The sequence below is a fragment of the Lycorma delicatula genome, chromosome 1 (assembly GCF_047948215.1).
Source record: "Lycorma delicatula isolate Av1 chromosome 1, ASM4794821v1, whole genome shotgun sequence".
Taxonomy (NCBI): Eukaryota; Metazoa; Arthropoda; class Insecta; order Hemiptera; family Fulgoridae; genus Lycorma; species Lycorma delicatula.
In genome coordinates this window covers 244971585-244990952 of record NC_134455.1, presented here as the reverse complement: position 1 = coordinate 244990952, position 19368 = coordinate 244971585, and the positions used below count along the sequence as shown (strand labels likewise).

Here is a 19368-nt window from a genome sequence, read left to right as displayed (position 1 = left end):
CCGGATCAAACTGTCACAACTATTTGTTACATGATGCACGGTTATTCAGCCAACTACAGAAAAAATAGAGTCCTTGGTTTTAAAATTCGCTGTTGAATACATGAATATGTTTATTTATTTGTGATCGTTCGTTAGGTTTTCATTTAAATTTTTACAAATATTACTGTATTTATGATACGTTTAATGTACGTAGTTGTAGGGTGTGCGTAAATGTCTTCAAGTTTCTGCCGACTTCTGAGCTCCGATCCCTTCGGTTTCATGTAACAGCCTTTAGAAACATAGCGTTACCGTTCTCTGCTGCGAGGGAAAAATTACACAATACCGCGGTTTTACGTAGACTCACTGATATATTTTAATGATATTTTTTGATTACTTGATCTTACGGTTAGTTCACAACTGCATTTGCATCGGATTCATATCATGCCGTTTGATAATCCTGTTGTAACCAATGATACGGGTTGATGATACGGTCGGTATCGTTTACGGTGTAATGATGCGAATTGATTCGCAACAGAATAATCGTAAGCAATGTACAGGTTGATACTGATATGAGTACGAGTACATCTTTACCCTAAAATATAACTATTTGAAACAGCCGCTGAATAACATGACAGCTTTTTAGACAAAATAATCGCACTTTAATGTAAGTAATTTTTTTTTTATTGAGAAAAATGTGTAAAACGTCCTTGACTTGAAGAAGCTACTCACCTTTCTCTGCAAACAATGATAATCAGCTACTAATAATTAGGATTCAGAAAGGTCGCAACCGAGCTCTATTATGTAGAAGATGGTGATGGAGATGGAGTCCTGTTTCACACTCGAACAGAGCGACCTTCGTCCCCCGTACACCAGGAAGTGCGGACCGACACAATACGGCCACCGGAAACGCTCTGTTTCCACACCACACGATCCCCACTGAGCTTCATGCGAGTGCAGTGTACAATCGCAGCATGGTGGTTGCGGATTCAAGTAATATTTGTTATTAGTGAACAAGATGTCGTCTGGTTGCGTTTACCGGTACCAGTTGGTCGGTCTTCTTAACTCGGGAGTGTTTCTCACTTTAGCAATAACCGTTGGAGCTCAGGAACCTTCAGTAATTCTTCGACAAGGTGCTTTGCGCGGGGTATGTATTATCTAGAAATAAATTTTACCTAAATTTAATAGATTCATTCAAATAATTCACAAAATTTAACAATTTTATGCCATAAAGTCCTTTATAAGCCATACCTTTTTTTAATAATACTGTAATATTAAATAACCACTACTATTCTCTCAACTTGTTTATCATTTTTTAATTATCAATTTTTATTTTTGAGAACTTTTATCATTCAAAAATGATTTTTCATCAGAAAATGGAAGTAAAACCTTTCGGCTGATATGTTATCAGATGCTTTAAAATTAACTTAACACTAAAATTGAAATTAACAATACACAAATAATTATAATTATAATTAATTAAAATTAACTTTTCATTAGAGTTAATGTTTTCATATTCTAAAATATAAGCATTTATTTTTAATGAACTCTTTCAGATGAATCTTCTTTTTAAATAAAATTAGTTGACAATTTTTTTTACAAATAGTGGGAATCAGTTTAAAAATAAAAAGGAATCAGGAGAATGAACTAAACAGTAATCCTTAAATAACCATTATAAATATCTGAAACCGATTCGTTTCATAACACATTTTCAAAATTTAATAGGACTGAAGATACAACGGTATATTATTTACGAGATACAACAAATAAATGAAAAAGTTGTTTAGCACTTGATAGATAGTTAAGATTTCATTAGAGTGGAAGTTAAAAACAAAATATAGAATTTACAATCTAGAATTTACATAAAGAAATTTTTATCTCGTGCTCCCGAAAATACACTTTGTTGCAATACATAAAGATAAAATATTGATATTATTTGTTATCTTCAGGTTTACCTTTACTTTTATTTTACGGATATTAGTTACCATCTGTTTTATCTTAATGATCGATATTGCTAAAGGCTATGTGATCTGGACTAAAAGATTTTTATGAAAAGAGAGTTTAATAAATACTGTACGATTGAAGGAAATATATTTCATAATTCTAAAGATTTAGTAGGCATTTCTTAAAACTTATTAGTTGATCCAAGATCAAAACAAAGGATGTCAAAACAAAAGATTTAACATTTGCAACTTAAGTCGGCAGTTTTTTAAATAAAGCGTATGCGATTTTGTAACTTCATTCTAGGTTGAAATCTCTGGTAATAGATCAGCTCCTGAGAATCATACTCTACAAGGTAGTTTTCAATTTCTTAAATCTACCTTGTAGCGTATTATTTAATAATAATTGCTGTAAAAAAATGTCTTAATTCAACCGTACACGAATATTGATTACAAATTACATCGGAGACGTAATTATTATACATCCGAAATAGTTTCATTGCATTTAAATATTAGTAGTTTGGTTAAAATATTAATAAACGAGCAAAGATATAAATTGATTTTTTAGGTGGTTTCTATTGTTTTTAGAATTTTTATCTGTCTCTCACTCTTTAACTTAAAAACCACTGATCCGATTTCAATGTAGCTATCAAATTGTAAAGACGGATTATAAAAAAAAATGATAGACCATATAAGATATGAAAAACATGGCTGTCAGTGGCATCTTCTCTAAACATAAAGACAACTTTTCCTACCATTTTCTTGTTTATTTTATCTTTTAACAAAACACGGATGAAACTAAATTTAAAGAACAAACAATTGTCAGAAACATTTTTAAGAAACGATTTTTGAATCTCTAATCGGGTGGTACCCTGGTTAAAACGTCGGGTGGTACCCTGGTTAAAACGTTTAAACTCTCCTGCTGTTTTCTTATTACCAAAAATTCCACCTAAAACTTCACATGAGTAGGAGACTCATGTACTCTAAATTTTTTTTCTTGAGAACTAATTACGGAACTTTACTCCTCTTTGTTTTATCAATAACTAATGTTTAAGTATTTTTCAGCACTTTTATTTAAGATCCAGTTTTAAATGGGGACTTCATCCCTCTTGTGGAGTGAGTAAAATGTTTTTTAAGTTATAGTCAATTTCCGGCCTCCGTGGCGCAAGTGGTAGCGTCTCGGCCTTTCATCCGGAGGTCCCGGGTTCGAATCCCGGTCAGGCATGGCATTACTTTCACACGCTACAAATCATTCATCTCATCCTCTGAAACAATACCTAAAGATGGTTCCGAATAAAATAATGGAATAGTTCCTCCTTTTTCTTTTAACGGTTAATTCTTGTTTGTATAATACAAAAAATTGAGGAAAAATATTCGTTTTTGCTAGTATTTTTGGTTATCTGGTAATTATTTAAAGTATTCACAAAACATTACATTAAAACTTCTTTATATGGTGAAAATTATTCGATAATAAATTTTTCTCTAAACGGGATTCACGCAAAATTATGCAAATAATAAACAAAATGGATGATGCTAGATAGCCTAGTTTAATTATGCGGGACCAACATATGTAAAATCACCTGTTCTACATAAGAATAACCTAATCAATAGCCACGGAATATTTTTTTTATTCGTGTTTTATAATTACATTCTAATAATTTAGTGTGACCAGGTTTGATCACTCTCTTCCGTTCTATTACTGATACGTACATACGAGCGCGCAAGCGCACAAAAAACACACACACTCACAACTCAAACATGCGGGCGTGTTTTTTCATCGATAAACATAAACGTAGTGTAAAATAATATAAATATATGAAAACATATTAGATAACTGAAGCAGGATATAGATGACGCTTATTAGACGTGACAACAGGAACTGAAATTAATAGGTGCATCATAATTCTTTTTAAACCAATTAATAAAAAAAATCTGAAATACGCATATATCCGAATTTCTATGGTCATTAAAACTAATCACAATTTCACTGTACACACAAGACATATAATGCCGCACAATAGAACTAAATTAATACGAAAAAGGATTTATTATTTATATAGAATTATCATTACATGAAGATTCAAGGTTATTATACAAAAATTCAAACACGAAACACCCAATAAACCACAAGCCTACAGAGTTTAGATAATTATGTAATACTGCGTCAAGATGAGTTATATTGTTTTTAGAATTTTTATTTGTCTCTCTCTCTTTCTTTAACTTAAAAACCACTGATCCGATTTCAATGTAGCTTTCAAATAGTAAAGCCGTTCCATTAAAGAATTTGAATTATGGAATAATTGAAAAGGTATTTTTTTTTATTTTTAACGAATCTTTTAAAAGTTGGTTTTGTATATATATAAATAATTATTTTAAAATTTTTTAGTTCAACTTTTAATTTAAATGTGCGTAAACCTACAAAAAAAGAAAACTTTTGCATTTGAGAACAAAAGCTCACAAGAAATGATAAAAACAGAAACGCGAGCCTTCTTGAAAATAAGAAATCAACTTTGCCCGTAAGCAATTTGAAAAACGTCAAGCTATCTACATAATTTCGCTATAAATATTTGATTCTGAACAACAATGCCGGAAAAAAATTGTAATATCTTAAAATAGTTTACATACGGTGCAATATTTAGTTAAGAATTCTTTTTCCTAAATTACCTAAAAACAACAGAACCATCAAAGTAACTTTCTCGTCAAGCATAACAAGAATTATGAATAAATAATTGACCAAAATCTTAATGAAGAATAAGACTTGAAGTACATAAGAAAATCAATATGGGTTGTGTTGAAAACCTCCTCCCGTTTCTCAAGTCAATTAAAAATACGTATTATATCTAATATAAAGTTTATTATGGCCGAAAAGGATAATTAAAAAAATAATCCTGTAATTCAATTTGTTCGCAAACTTTTGCGAACAAATTGAATTACAAATTGTTAATCCTTTAATTTCTCTTAATTTGGCATTTTTCCTTAAATTAATCCTGAGAGAGTAACTGATAAAAATTGATTTGCTAAAGAGGAAGGCATAGGTCGATTGAATTTCATAAAATATTATTTAAATATTTTATGTCTTTTCTTTAATAAGTTTAATTGTTTCATTTGATTATCCCGAATGAAAAAATAAAATATAAAATAAAATTGACAAAAGGGTTCCCTTGTATTTATACAATTAATTATATCGCCATTTGTTTCCCGTTATTTTCAACTCGCATTTTTTTTTAAACCGAAGAGAAAGAATGTAAAAATGAAAATGTTACGTTATGGTATCCTACATCTCTGAGGGTGCCTTTTTTATTTTAAAAAAGATTTTAGATGTGTACTTTAAAAATCATAAACCATAAGCATATGGTTTATGATTTTTAAACCATATGTCTTGATTTTCCTCTAGGTCTGAAAGATTTTAATTGATACAAATTGAATTAAATGGCTATAAATACAGCAAAAATATTTCAGTTGCAGGAAAAGATTTTCTATTATTTTTTACCAGAAATTTATCCACTCTTTGTTTTTGGATTTGTTATTTCAAAAATTATTTCCCACAGTCACAGATTTATCATTACCTGATAGTCTGCCTGGCAGCAGGTACCTTATATATCACCACAGTCACCTTACATTTTTGCTCGATGTTCCTTCGTTGCCTTGTGGTTTTCAACCTTCACCTCATCTATTAAGTAGATCCTTCTTCCTCGCTATCTTTCTCCTTTCACTGACACTTCCGATGCAGTTGTTAAAATTCTACTTTCGCTAGTCGCATGATAACCAGTTTCCTTTTCTTTGTACTTCCCACATAAGTGTTCTTTCTTTTTTAATCCTGTTCACTTCTTCCCTGTTTCTCAATTGATCTATCCATCTTACTTTCTCCATCCTTCTCATTGTCCAAGTTTCACTTCCATACAAGACAATTAATACATAGCATTTGACAAACCTCTTCCTTAATCCAGACTTTTAGTTACCAGGCAGTTATCTCCTCTTCTTATTAACGGCTCCTTTGCCATTGATATCCTTCCTTTTACTTCCATTGCGCTCTTCAGTTTTCTGCCACCATAATCCTCAAACATCAGTAATTTTTTATTTATATATTCTTCCTTCTCTTGCCTTTACCACTAAATCCTCATTAATTTTTACTTCCATTATTTTATTTTTTCCTGTATTTATTCTCATTCTATACTCTTTCATTTCTGCCTCCACGGGGCTGTTAACAATCTTTAAAAAGCATGTGTTTCATCAGCTAGAATTTTTATATCATCGGCAAACCTCATGCACCTTATTTTTCATCCTTCTGTACTTATTTCTTCTTCTCTTTTTTTCTAATGTGTTTCTTATCATACTATTGAACAATTCATTCCTTATCAATGTAAATGTAGAACAGCATCAGTGGGAGTCAGATTCATTGCCTAACACTAGACCTAGATCCACCCGTTCAGTCTTCTTTCTTACTTTCATAGCTGCTATTAGTCTCATGTTTAAGTCTTAAATAACCTTCAGTCTTTCCATTCAATTCTTTTCTCATTAAGAATCTTCATAATTTTCTCTCATTTGACTTATCAAATGCCTTCTCTAAATGTACAAAGCATAAACTCGCTTCTCTTCTCTCTCTAAATATCTCTCTCCAACCATTCTTATTAACTCAGTAGTTCATCGTTTCCTTTTCTTTTCCTGAAACCAAAGTGTTCATCTTCTGAATTCTTTTTCATTATTTTTATCAACTTTCGGTTTACAATATTAATAATACAGTGTCATGGGCTATTAAGCTTATCGTTCTGTCACTGTGTATATTTTCTGGTACCATTTGTTTAGAATTTGTATTATTACCATTTTTACAAAGTCTTCAGTCATTCTCCGGTACAGTATATCTTATTACACAGTTCAACTATTTTTTCCATTACTTCCTCATTTAAGCACTTATAAAAAACTAAAGTGAAGTTCATCAACTCCAGTCGATTTTTTTCCTTATTTCTTTAATTACTTTCTGAACTTCATCTTTTAATGATTGAAGGTTCTTTATCCATCAATCATTAATCAGAAAAGGAATCAAAAAAGGAATTGCCTTTCTATGTTTAATTTATCAGGTTTCTCTCTTGTGATGTACAGGTCCTCCACTGTATTTCTTCCATCTTTCTCCTCATATAGTATTTTCCATCTTTTTACTCAATTTCTTTCATTTTATCATTCCCTTTCCATTTATTCCAGTAATACTATCCACCATCCTACACACCATATTGTATTGCCCTTTCTTTTGTAAATTTTCAATATCATTACATTCTTTCTTCAACTATCTTTTCCTAGATTTCTATATTTCCCTCCTTAACTCATTGCTTAATTTGTATTATACGACTCTTTCATTTTCTTCTGTCTTATTCTTTTACCGCATTTTCTTCCAATTTCATTAGCATTTCTGTTGTTACCCTTAATTTCTTGGCTCTGTTTCCCTCATTATAGCCTTCCACTTCCTCTGATTTTTTATTATGGCATTTTTTATGTATATCCAGTTTCCCTCACTGTTTTCATTTTCCTTTTTGTTTTCTGTAACTGCCTAGTTTTTCACATTGCTACTTTGTTCCCATTGTTTTCTTCCTTTTCATGCTAGTTTTTCTCCCATTGTTTCTTCATCCATTTTCTTCAGTTTTTCTAAGTTCCATTTCTTATCCATCTTCAGTTTATCTTCTTCCTTTAAAACTACTTTCATTTCCATAATAAGTAGCAGATGTTCATTATTAACATCTGAAACTTGGTAATCCATCAGTTTCTTAACAACATTCCTACACCTCTCATATACTAACTTATGGCCCATCTGATAGTGAGCTTTATTCCCTGGAGATATCCTAATGCATTTCTCTTTTTGTGGTTTTAGAACTGCGTTAAAAATAATCTTTTCTCTTCGCAAGATTCTACTAATCTGTTTCCCCTGCTACTCCTTACCAATAAGCCAAAGTTTCCTATGACAGTTTCTTCTTCATTTTCTCTGACCGCATTATTCCAGTTTCCCATCAGTACCTTTCATACAGCAAACCTTTACCGATGGGTAGTACATCTTCAATACTCTCATACACCTCTTCAATAAGTTCTTCTTCTTCATAATTCAATGTTGAAATATATACATGTATTATAACTAAATCTTTTGGTTACGTGTCAATCTTCAACGATGTTAATCTATCATTTATATAATATATTTTCTGCACAAATGTCATTACTTCATTTTATATAACAATTTTTACTCCATTTTTTCTTTTCTTTCTTCTAAGTGCAATATGGTAACATCTGCTTTCTTCATTTCACCCCACCCTTCCTACCTCACTTCAAACAATCTTAATATATACATTATATTTCCCTCTTGAGATTTTCTAACTCTCTGCTCGATAACTAAGCCTTGGAATTACAAGTTCCAATATCCAGTTGTTCCTTTAACTTCTTCTATTGCTACTCCCAGAGACCTAAAAGAGGAGCTATTTTAACTCCAGAACATTCAACACAAAAAGCCAGCATCATAGCGTGATGCAAGGAATTATCACTATGATGTTTAATATAGTAGTTTTCCATAGTCTTCTGTATTCATAAGCCTAGTAGTATCCATAGGCATAGCCACAGCCATTTGGATGCAAACTGATGGCCACATTCTTTTGGGACCGGTTTGGCATACTGTTGATTGATTTTATGCCACGTGGAAGGACTATAAATGCAGAAGCCTACAGGGAAAAATTCTACGTGTGTTACGGTGCTCCATTCAAATGTCGGCGGCTGACCAACGGTGTTGTCCTGCTGCACATCCAAATGTTGCGGGTCTGACATGTGATTTACTGAGAACATTTGGATGGGAAATTTATGATCTCCCGTTATATAGTTCGGACTTAGCTCCTTCTGATTACTATTTGTTTGGGAAATTGAAAGAATTTTTGAGCAGTAAGCAATTAGCGGGTGACGATGAACTTAAAAGTGCTGTTAATCAGTGGCTAAATTGACTGGTGGCAGAAGAATACAATGAGGGTATATTGAAACTGGTGTATCGCTACAATAAATGTCTTAATTCATATGGCGATTATATAGAGAAGTAGTGTAAGGTATGTAGTTTAAGAAAAATACAAAATATTTATAGTTTTCAGAATAAAGTTTTTTACAATGAAACAGTCTTTACTTTAGAGATAACGTCTCATAGTAGAAGACTTTAATGCTCACCATATTTCATGGGGCTAAACAGTCTATTCCCCCTCGAGGAAATATCATAAGCAGAGTGAGACAAGACTTGGACCTCTGCCTGTTGTCTCCACACAGCAGACGTGGGAGTAGTACATGGTATGGTGTCTACGTAATTCTTCCAAGACTTTCTCCTAGCTTCCATTAATACACAACTACATTCTTCCTTTTATTAAAAACAGGTTACCAAGTAGTAAGGTTATGATTGACCTTGATAGTTATTCAGGTCTCTCAAAATATTAACCGACTACTGAATCATAACTAAACAAAAATATTGTTAAAAATTTCTTTCTAAAACCCTTCTTTAGAATTTTATGGTAATTGAAAGATTTTTATCGAAAAGCTCTTTCTTTACGGAAAATGGTAATGAGTATTTATTTTCTAAGTCTTGAGAACACTCAGCTTCCGTAAAATACATGAAAACAAGGAAAGTTATTCCACATTGGACATCGATTGCCATCCAGTTCGTTAGTATCTTTTATTTTCTAGAGAAATCCTTTTATTTATTTATTTATTAATATATTATTAACCCGTCTAGCCTGACAAGGGTTGTAAGTATTTTAAAAATTATTTTCGGATTCCTTTTTTAAATATTATACTCGTTTCTGTTTATGATGATCAGCTTATATTTAAACCAACACATATACATTGTTTGATAAGAATTAGTAATTAAATTTTTATTTTATTTCAGATTAAAATCTACACCGGGTCGCAAACAAGTATTATTGCATACCTTGGAATTCCATATGCTAAACCTCCAGTCGGTGAACTGAGATTTATGGTAAGTTTTAATCCATTGTAGATACCGTACAAATTTTAAATATTGTACATTATAGACTTACTTTAAAAAATTAAACTATTAATTCGATACTAAATTATACAGAAATTCTTGTGATATATTTTATAAAAACACCTTATTAAATTAATAATAGAAATTTAAAGATATTAAATATCTATTGTTTATAATCATCGATGTTCAAATCAAAATCAGAAAAAATGGAACGGTATTATGCAAATTACTGTTTACAGGCATGTTCTGTCTATATAACTTTTATAATAGTGTATTTTCAAGCTAGAAATTAAACGGGAAGTAAATATTTTTGTTACAATTCATAAAGACACGTTTTACATACTTGTTTTTCCAGTAATTTCAGTGCAGAAAGAGGCTCATTATCTATTAATCTTTCATAACTCAACATGAAATGCGTAATTAAAAAAAAAAAATTAAATATGCAGTTAAAATGCATAATTTTAAAGCATAACGACTAACTTTACCAAATTAAATTTTTCTAGTTAATAGTCGTGAAATGTCAATTTAAACGTTGTTATTTATGTAGGTATTTGTTATTACTTTTTTCTTGACAAATTTATTACATATTTTGAAACCAATTAAAGAAATAATATTAACATGATAATAATAAATCAAAATAATTAGTAAAATATTAATAGTAAATCAATTAAGAGCATAATAAATCAATAAAGAGCATAAAATTATTTCATATATTTTCTCTCATAAGTTGATTATTTGCCAATCGATTTTCAGAACGAAGGTGTCATTTTATTCAAAATAAAATGTTCAACGTTTTTGCGTACAAAGCGAAATACGATAAAACTGGAAATTACCGAGATTGTAAAGTATTTAAAAATTGACATGGCCGCCATTTTGAAATTTGTGAATATGTTTACACTAATTTGTTGGTTGCTAGACACTAGATAATATTGGTGTAAATGTATGTACAAAATATTATTTTGATCCCTCAGTCCGATTTTGAGATATACATTTTTTTTAATAAACACAAAATGGCGGATAGAAGGTAAAGGAAGGGGAAAATTCTAAATTTTTTTCATTAGAAATATTTTGTTCGTTTTCATATATAGAATTCGAAAATGTATAGCCAGCCAACCAGTTTAGATACGCTTTGTATATATCTTGTACTTACTTTTCATCGATGTAAAATACTTTATTCTAATATTTCACGTTTTTTAAAGAATATTCTGTAGGGTAGACCTATACAAGCATCTAATTAGCAAAATGTGGTAAAATCTCATGATAAATCTACTACAGTTTGGTTTGTTGGGTTGACGTTTTTGAACAGAACTGCTAGTGTATTTGTTGGGTCCTAAATGTAAAATTGCAAGAAGTGTACACAAGATGAATTTTATAATTTAAAAAATTCTTTCTGGTAATTGCAATTGATTGAGTAAATTCAGAACTGACAGCAATTGATAGGTCCAAATTAGCATTCACAAAACTTACATTCTTGATTGGGTTTGGGTTGTTTTGGCCAGAAGTGTTTGTAAGTATAACCACTTGCAATAAAGTCTCACTTGCATAAATATATATATTAAAATATAACAAAAATTGGAATAATTGCTTTGATTTTTTTTCTGTTGATATTTAATTCTCTTTGCTACTCAAAAGTTTTGAGTAATCAGCCACTTCCTTTCTCACTTTCGAAATGGATTTCACTGAATCAGCAACTGTTAAAAATTATTTTCAGAATATAGCTTAAATTTGGCCCCTTGCAGTACTGTGTTTTAATATTTCTTTTATTAATTGCCAATATTTAGTAGAAAGATATATTTGAAATAAAATATCTTATATATTATAGGAAATATCCTCCAAATCCTGAAAGTCACAATTGCTTTTCATGTGGTCTTTTAGGAGATGGTTTTCAAGATCTGTAGCTCTATTCTGGCGATTATTCGATTCTTCCCCTATAGAATTTTAATTTTAATTTTCTTGATAATGGAATTATGTGTAATCGCATTAGTTCATCCTACTTTTAATCAAATTTTGGCAAATATATGCTATAGATTGTAATTTGCAACGAACACTTCATTCTAATTGCGATTGTTTGCAGTTCTGTGCGTAATTCAACCGCTAAGGTAGCAGTTCTGGTAGAAGTTATTACAGATCCACCTCTAACTCTTTCTTTCAAGCAGTTGATCTCATCGATAAATATTAGCTTCTTAATTTGAAGTTTACATCATGGCGAAAATGTCTGTTTCTTGCAGACATATGCAGTCAAGATCCATAACATGCAATTGGAGCTCAAGGATGTTTGACAAATACCCATTGCTAAATCGACTTGTTTACGATGTAGGTTTAATATCCGAGTATGCCTTTTGACCAACCCTTTAGTTTTATCTGTTTTTATCTGTACCGTCTCATTGTCCGTTAATATGTCGTCACATGTATTAATATGTCTCATGTAGCCGGATACTATGGAAGTGGCAGACGAGGACGGATATGGATCGGCGCTTTGTATTGGCTCCGATCCATATCCGTCCTCCATATTTTCCTTGATCCATATGTGAATCTCCTTATGAAATTGAAATTTTTTTCACTTCTTGAGCAGTTTCGTCTTTGTAAATAGGACAGATTTCTGACTGGAATGAATGTTGTCCTCTGCACCTAATGAAGACAGTAGGATTCCTTCATGGTTTCTCTCACCACGTACACAGATTTGCGGTCACTCACATCGGGTTGCAGCATGGCCAAATCTTTAGCATCTGAAGCATTGCTTAAGTTGGGGAACAAAAGCTTGCACATCTAGATGGTGTATAGCAGCACCCACTTTCTCAGACAAAGAAAGTCTGTTTAGAGTGAGCACATGAGAGGCAGAAGATAAACCATCACAATGGATGCTTTGACAGCTCTATTTGGGTATTCATTAACTTCCAGACTTCTCATTTCAGACATCGTCAGCACTTTAGGCCAACATCTAACAGCCTGTGTGTCAAACCTTGTTCATTTGTAAGGCCAGCTGGGACAGCTACATGATGTGATTTTCTCAATGATATTAGCTTACTGGATTTTTCCACAGGATGGTTAAATAACCAACGTTTCAAAGGGTTTGACCAGTTCTTCCCTTGTACTATTTGGATATTCTCATTTTTTCTGTTGGTTGTTTTTTGCCTTAAATCTGTCTTAATAATTAAGTCATGAGGTCAAACCTTTTCCTGATTTGATGCAGGTCAAGAAACCAATAACCTTCTCACTGATCTTAGGCCAAAGGTTGAATTTTATTTCTCATACCTATTGAACAGATACACCAGCTGTTGGCACATGAAAATTTTAATTTAGGTTAGTTAGATTTAATTTTTAATTTTGACAGGATGGCACATCTAATGAAAAATTGTGAGAAATGTATAAAAGATTTCATTTGAAAGCAAAAGTGTTTGCTGTGCAATGGTCCATGTGCTGCAATATTTCATTTAACGCATTGGTATTAGAGATGAGTATAATGATTTCCTCAATGTTAATGGTATGAGCAAATATATTTGTGATGACTGCTTATGCATACCCAAAGGATCATACACTGATTAGTTCTGGCAATTCACATTTATCTACTAGGAATAACATAAATAGAGTTGCTAAAAGTAACAACTGGATTGAAATTGAAAAAAAAAAGTATTATTAAGGCTAATTTTATGTGTGACGATTTGATCCCAAGGTCTTTGTACTCATCAGCAGTTTAGAAATAAATAAGTCAAATGTTGATGCAGATGAGTAACTCATCAATAACAATTAAGAATTGAAGAATGAAAATGTTTTATTGAGAGAAAAGCTGGATTCCTTTTTTTGTAAAGTTACATTTAGTCCAGCTCCTGTCAGTAGTGCTATTTTGTATAGTTGCACCGCAAAAGTTGACAAGAAAGTTGAATGAAGCTGCAAAGTGAAGGCAAAACAAGTTAAGGTAAAACCTATATCAAGTCAAAATAAAGTACCCATAACTGCTGATGTTGCTTCACAGAGGAAACCCAGTAAGCAGTCAAAGAAATCTATTGAGGTTATGAAAATGAATGAAAATAGGAAATAGGAAATTATTATTCGCAGTAATTTAGTTAACATATATCTTGTCAAACCAAGAAAGAAGGCATTATTGTGACACGATTTTGAAGACATTTTTCAAGCTTCTATTAAAAGATGAAGATTTATTAAAAGATGTTACTAAGATAAATGAAACTGATTGCAGCAAGATCAAATCTAAGAAAGATAGATACAACTCTTTTTGTGCTACTGAAGGTTATAAGAAATGTTAAACTGGAGATCTGTCTAAGGGAATTTTGGTCTTACCATTTTGTGGTGCACTGAAGAAACTCTGAAGAAATATATAAAAAAATATGACCTCGGAGAGTGTGAATGAACATCAACAATGGGTTGTTTGAACTTGATATTTTATTTCAAAATGTAATTGGCCTTAGCACTAAAGCAGTTGAATTTTTTTCATCAGCGGCTCCAGTATAACATGATATTATAGATATTACAGGGACTTCTTTTCTTGACACTCTTTAATGTGGGATTACTTTTCTGACAGTTAGATAGTTTTTGGAGTTGATAAGAACAACCCAGAACTTGATAAAACTCATAGAGGTGCTTTTCTTATTGTGGTTGATAAGAAAATTAAGTTCCTAAGGAGGAATGATTTAGACCTTACTACGTAATGTGTCTGGGTTGAAATACGAATGAGTAATGGTAATAACCTGCTAGTTGACATCCATTATTTCAGCTCCAACCCTTGTCTTGAAGCACTGACAGGATATTTTAATTAGCTAAGCAGCAAATTCATGAGTGATGTAGGATAATGATACCAGACAATCAATGTGCCAGGATTAACTGGAATAAACTATGCAATTTATTTATAATTTATTAGTTATTTTACAATTTGTCGATCTAAAGTATTCTGTATTTTTTATTTTATATTTAATTTAGAATAGGTACATTACTCATGTATTGCTTGATTTGACTGCCTGCACTTTGTGTACAACTGTTTTGTTTTAAATAATGAGCAATTAAGTTACATAGTTTAATTTTAGTTACCAAGCTCCAATAGGATAATTCAGTATTTCATTTATTTAACAGTAAATAAAACTTGCTGCTCTTCTTTTTATACTTAATTAGGTCTTCCCTGCATGTCCTGTTTATAGATTAGATGTTTTCTTTCTGATAGAGGATTACTATAAGGGATCAGAGAGACCATCCATTAAAAAATATATATTATTGTTATTATTACTGATTTATTTAGTTTTTATGTATTTCATACTACTTGAGGTCTCTTTGATGTACTGCACTAATAATTCTAAACAGTAGTATATCAGTAAGTTGCACAAGTGTACTGTGTGTAAATTATTTAACAGAATTTGTCATTCAAGTTATTTATAGAAGTAAAGAAATGTTTATTATGCAACACACATATAAAAAAGAGTTGGCTATGATAAAATTAAAAAAAAAAAGATAATAAATAAAAAAAAAACATGATTTCTTGAAAATAGATTTTTTTATTCCTCAATTTAAAAAAAACTCAAGTTATAGAAAAGAAGTTCTTAAAGTAATATACATTATGGACATTCTATTAGCGGCAAAAGGCACACATGTTGAAGTTTATTGACACAGTAAAATAAACTTGATAATCTTTTCTTTCTGTTACCACAAACCGCACAGCTATAACTGTAATAAATTTTTGTAATCAAGGAAAGACTTTATGGACACTGTATAATGATATTTTAAATGATTCATGTTGCCTTATTTTGAAAACAACAAAGGAATAAAAGAGAAAACACACTGAGAAAATAAAAAAGGATAGTAATAAATAGAATAAATTACATACTAGAGGCTATAGCCTACAATTGTTGGTCAACATTGTCTTCATTGAGAGGAAGAAACCAACCATATTCACTTTGGTTCATTTACACTCATTTATTTTCGATCATATATAGTCCTAATAAGATCCTTCACTGTTCACAGTCATTTAGTATGTATTATTAAAAAAATATCACAAAGTAATTTCACTATATTATTTAATACATTTTTTCCATTTTAATAATTGCTTAGCTTTAAATAAGTTTTAAATTTATTTACTGTTCAGTGGGCAGTAATGAGAAATTTTAACTATTTTTTTGTACATTTATTTTTTGAACCACAGTAAATTCCACTCATCAAATGAGATGTTGATTTTTATATGGCTTTTTTTTTAGATTTTCAAACTTATTTAATCTAACATAATTTATTATCTTATAATTAATAGCTTATAATGGCTATGGATGGCCATGGTATCAATTAATGAAAACAAAAGCCAATATAAATGTCATAAATAATTACAAATATTTTTATTTATGTTGGTTTAATTATCCACTATTTAGTTACATACCTTCCACGAACAAAATCTATCTTTCTTTGATTGGTTTCTGTATTTAAATTTTTTTTTTGATTGGTTTAAGTTTCTTTCTGTTGCTATGTTTCTGAAATAAATTTTTGTCTCATTAACCATACCGAAAGGGTGTGCATTTTGTCATGGTAGTAATCTTGAGTGGAAGTTTTAGTGATTTGGATTGGTTTTAAGCTTATTTTATGCTTCCGATTAAGATTCCTAAAATGTTACTAACTTCTGAAGTGGCCAGAATTTGCAGAACTGCTCATTTTTTACTGTTTCATAAATTTCTGTAATTAAAAATTTCAACACCATTTTTTCATTTTTTTAAAATATAATTTCTTAGTACTTACTGATTGTTTCACTATTGAAATGTCATTAGTTTTAAATTTCGATTCTTTTTAACATTTTTTAATTCCTTTCTTGTCTTTTTTACTTCCTTGTACGAAGTAAAGAAATATTGTAATCGCCAAAAATTCCGGTTTTCAGATTTCAATGGAAATATCCATTTTGACCATCCACGAATCCATTTTGATTGGTTTTGGCGTGACGTCTGTACGTACGTATCTCGCATAACTCAAAAACAATTAGCCGTAGGATGTTGAAATTTTGGATTTAGAGCTGTTGTAATATCTAGTTGTGCACCTCCCTTTTTGATTACAATCGACTGAACCAAAAGTGTCCAAAAAAAACCCAAAATCCAAACAAAATTTAGATTTTGGACTTTTTCTTAACTGCAGTAATAAGCCTTCATTGAGACCTTTTCAACGATATATCATAAGTACTACTTGTTTTCATTGGTTCCACAGTTCTAGCCAAATAATGTTTTAATTAATGAAATATTTGGATCTTAGAAAGGAAGGCACATCAGTTCGAATCAGACTTCGAACCCTTTTTCTTTTACTTTTTTAAATTTATTTTTTTACTTTTTTTTCATCTAAATATATTGATTTATTAATAATTAGCTGATCCGGCAATGCTTCGCTATTGCTAAATGTGAATATATATATATAATAAATATATATAAATATATATAATAAATGTGAATATATAATATATATATATATATATATATATATATATATATATATATATATATATATATATATATATATATGGATTAAACGAACACTAATGAAAGTTTAATAAAACATTAAACATTACGGGACATCACGAAATTTAACCTTTTTTCTTTCTATCCTCTTCCAATCTTCACCCCTTCCCCTTTTTCCTATTTCCCTTTTCGCAAAATTATTTATTTTCACGTAACTAATACATTTTCTGGATATAAACCAAATCGGACCATAAATACAATTTTTCGAAATGTCTTGACCCCATCGCCACCTAGCGGGTCCATTTTTGCAAAAATATTTATTTTCACGTAACTAATATATATTCTGAATTTGAGCCAAATCGGACTATAAATACAATTTTTTGAAATATCTCGACCCCCGCGCCACTGAGCGGATTCAAACTAATTCAGAAACCTTCACGGGCGTGATCACAACTCACGAAAGTTTCATCGCAATCAGATGATTGGTATAGGAACTCATACGGAACAAACAAACGCTCATTTTTATACATTAAACCGTGATTATAAAAAAAAAATTACAATAAATAATAATTCAGTAATAACAATAAAAAAAAAAAAAAATTAAAAAAACAAAAGTTATTAGTAAAATAAAATTTTATGTAGTTTTAAAAATGTGGATATATAATTTAATAGGCATTATTACATACCACACATCTCAGGAATGGTCGAACTGAGAATGTACAAGACTACACTTCATTTACACTCGTACATATCATCCTCATTCATCCTCTGAAGAATTATCTTAACGGTAGTTACCGGAGGCTAAACAGGTAAAGAGAGAGAGGCATTATTACATATATGTATATGTAACAGATTTGGTGAAATATCTGATTATTTAATATTAATTAGAAATTGTAATTTAGAATCGTATTATTTTTGGATTTTCTAGTTTAATTTTATTTAGTTATTCAGGATTTCTGTTTAATTTTATCTACATTAAAGTTAACTACAGAGTGACTGAAAAAGAAACCCTCACAATAACAACATATACACTGAGGCATACAAGTACAAGCCCGATCTTTAATAAATTGCAAAAAATTCTTATCTTTTAGTTTATTACTCCTCTGATATTGTCGGTCAATATTCTTCTTAAGTCGGAGTTGATCATCATTTCATTTATTTGTTTTTTGTTGCCAATCATTTAATCGCTCTTTGGTTTAATAATTGTTCTGATCTTAATTTGTGTTAAGGTACTCTAGTTTTCAAATTTTCTCTCTTTTTATATTCATCATCTTCTCTCAATCTATTTATTATTTCTTTGGTTTTAACATTTCCTTCCTCTTTATATTTATCATCTTCTCTTAATCTTGTTATTCTTCCATTAATAGTTTCTTCCTCTTCATATTCATCTTCTTGTCATTTTTTTGAGATATATTTCTTCATGTTATCTTTCTTTTTCCGGTATGGTTGTTTCTTTTTCATTTTTGATTATTCACTAAATAATCCAATAATAAAAACTGAATATTTTACACTGTAAGGTCGAAATTAACATTTGTAACCAGAATATAGGAGTTCACTAATTAATATTAACCTTAATCTATTATTATTAACCTTTATTTATACAACACACCAGAAATCTGAAACTTTTACAAATCAGCAACTCGCGAAGATACGAATAGTACTTATCTAGTAATACGAGTAATAAAGGGACTTTTACTCTTTCCTAATATTTCATATAAGATTGTTGAATTAATAATTGTATAAATATTTAATGTTAATAAAAACTAATACTTTAGCAATGAAGTGCAGCAAAAAACGTGTATATGTAATTTAATAGGCGTACAAGGAAGTCATGTAGTGTCCACATCAGATTTTTTTTTCTATAACTGTAGCCAGCTACAAAACCTAAAAACCTAAAAACCCATTTTTATTAAAATCTTTCTTCTTCTTCTTCTTTTTTTAAATAAATTTAGTGAACAAGTTTTAAGCTTTTATTTTTTATTACCTTTAATAAAATTGATCAAACTTAAACTTATTAACTGAAAAGTTTTTTAAATATTTTTAGCAAATT

General features: G+C 30.3%; 1 protein-coding gene across 1 annotated transcript in view; it reads left to right on the top strand.

The window, feature by feature from the left end:
* The first annotated feature begins 921 nt into the window (after positions 1-921).
* The window catches only part of LOC142330049 (carboxylesterase 4A-like), an 84230-nt gene continuing 65783 nt past the window's right edge, over positions 922-19368 (top strand). Inside the window, exons 1-2 of the mRNA XM_075375077.1 lie at positions 922-1123; positions 9802-9891. Of these exons, the coding sequence (XP_075231192.1) occupies positions 995-1123; positions 9802-9891 (219 nt within the window). The 5' untranslated portion in view covers positions 922-994. The remainder of the gene's footprint in view (positions 1124-9801; positions 9892-19368) is intronic.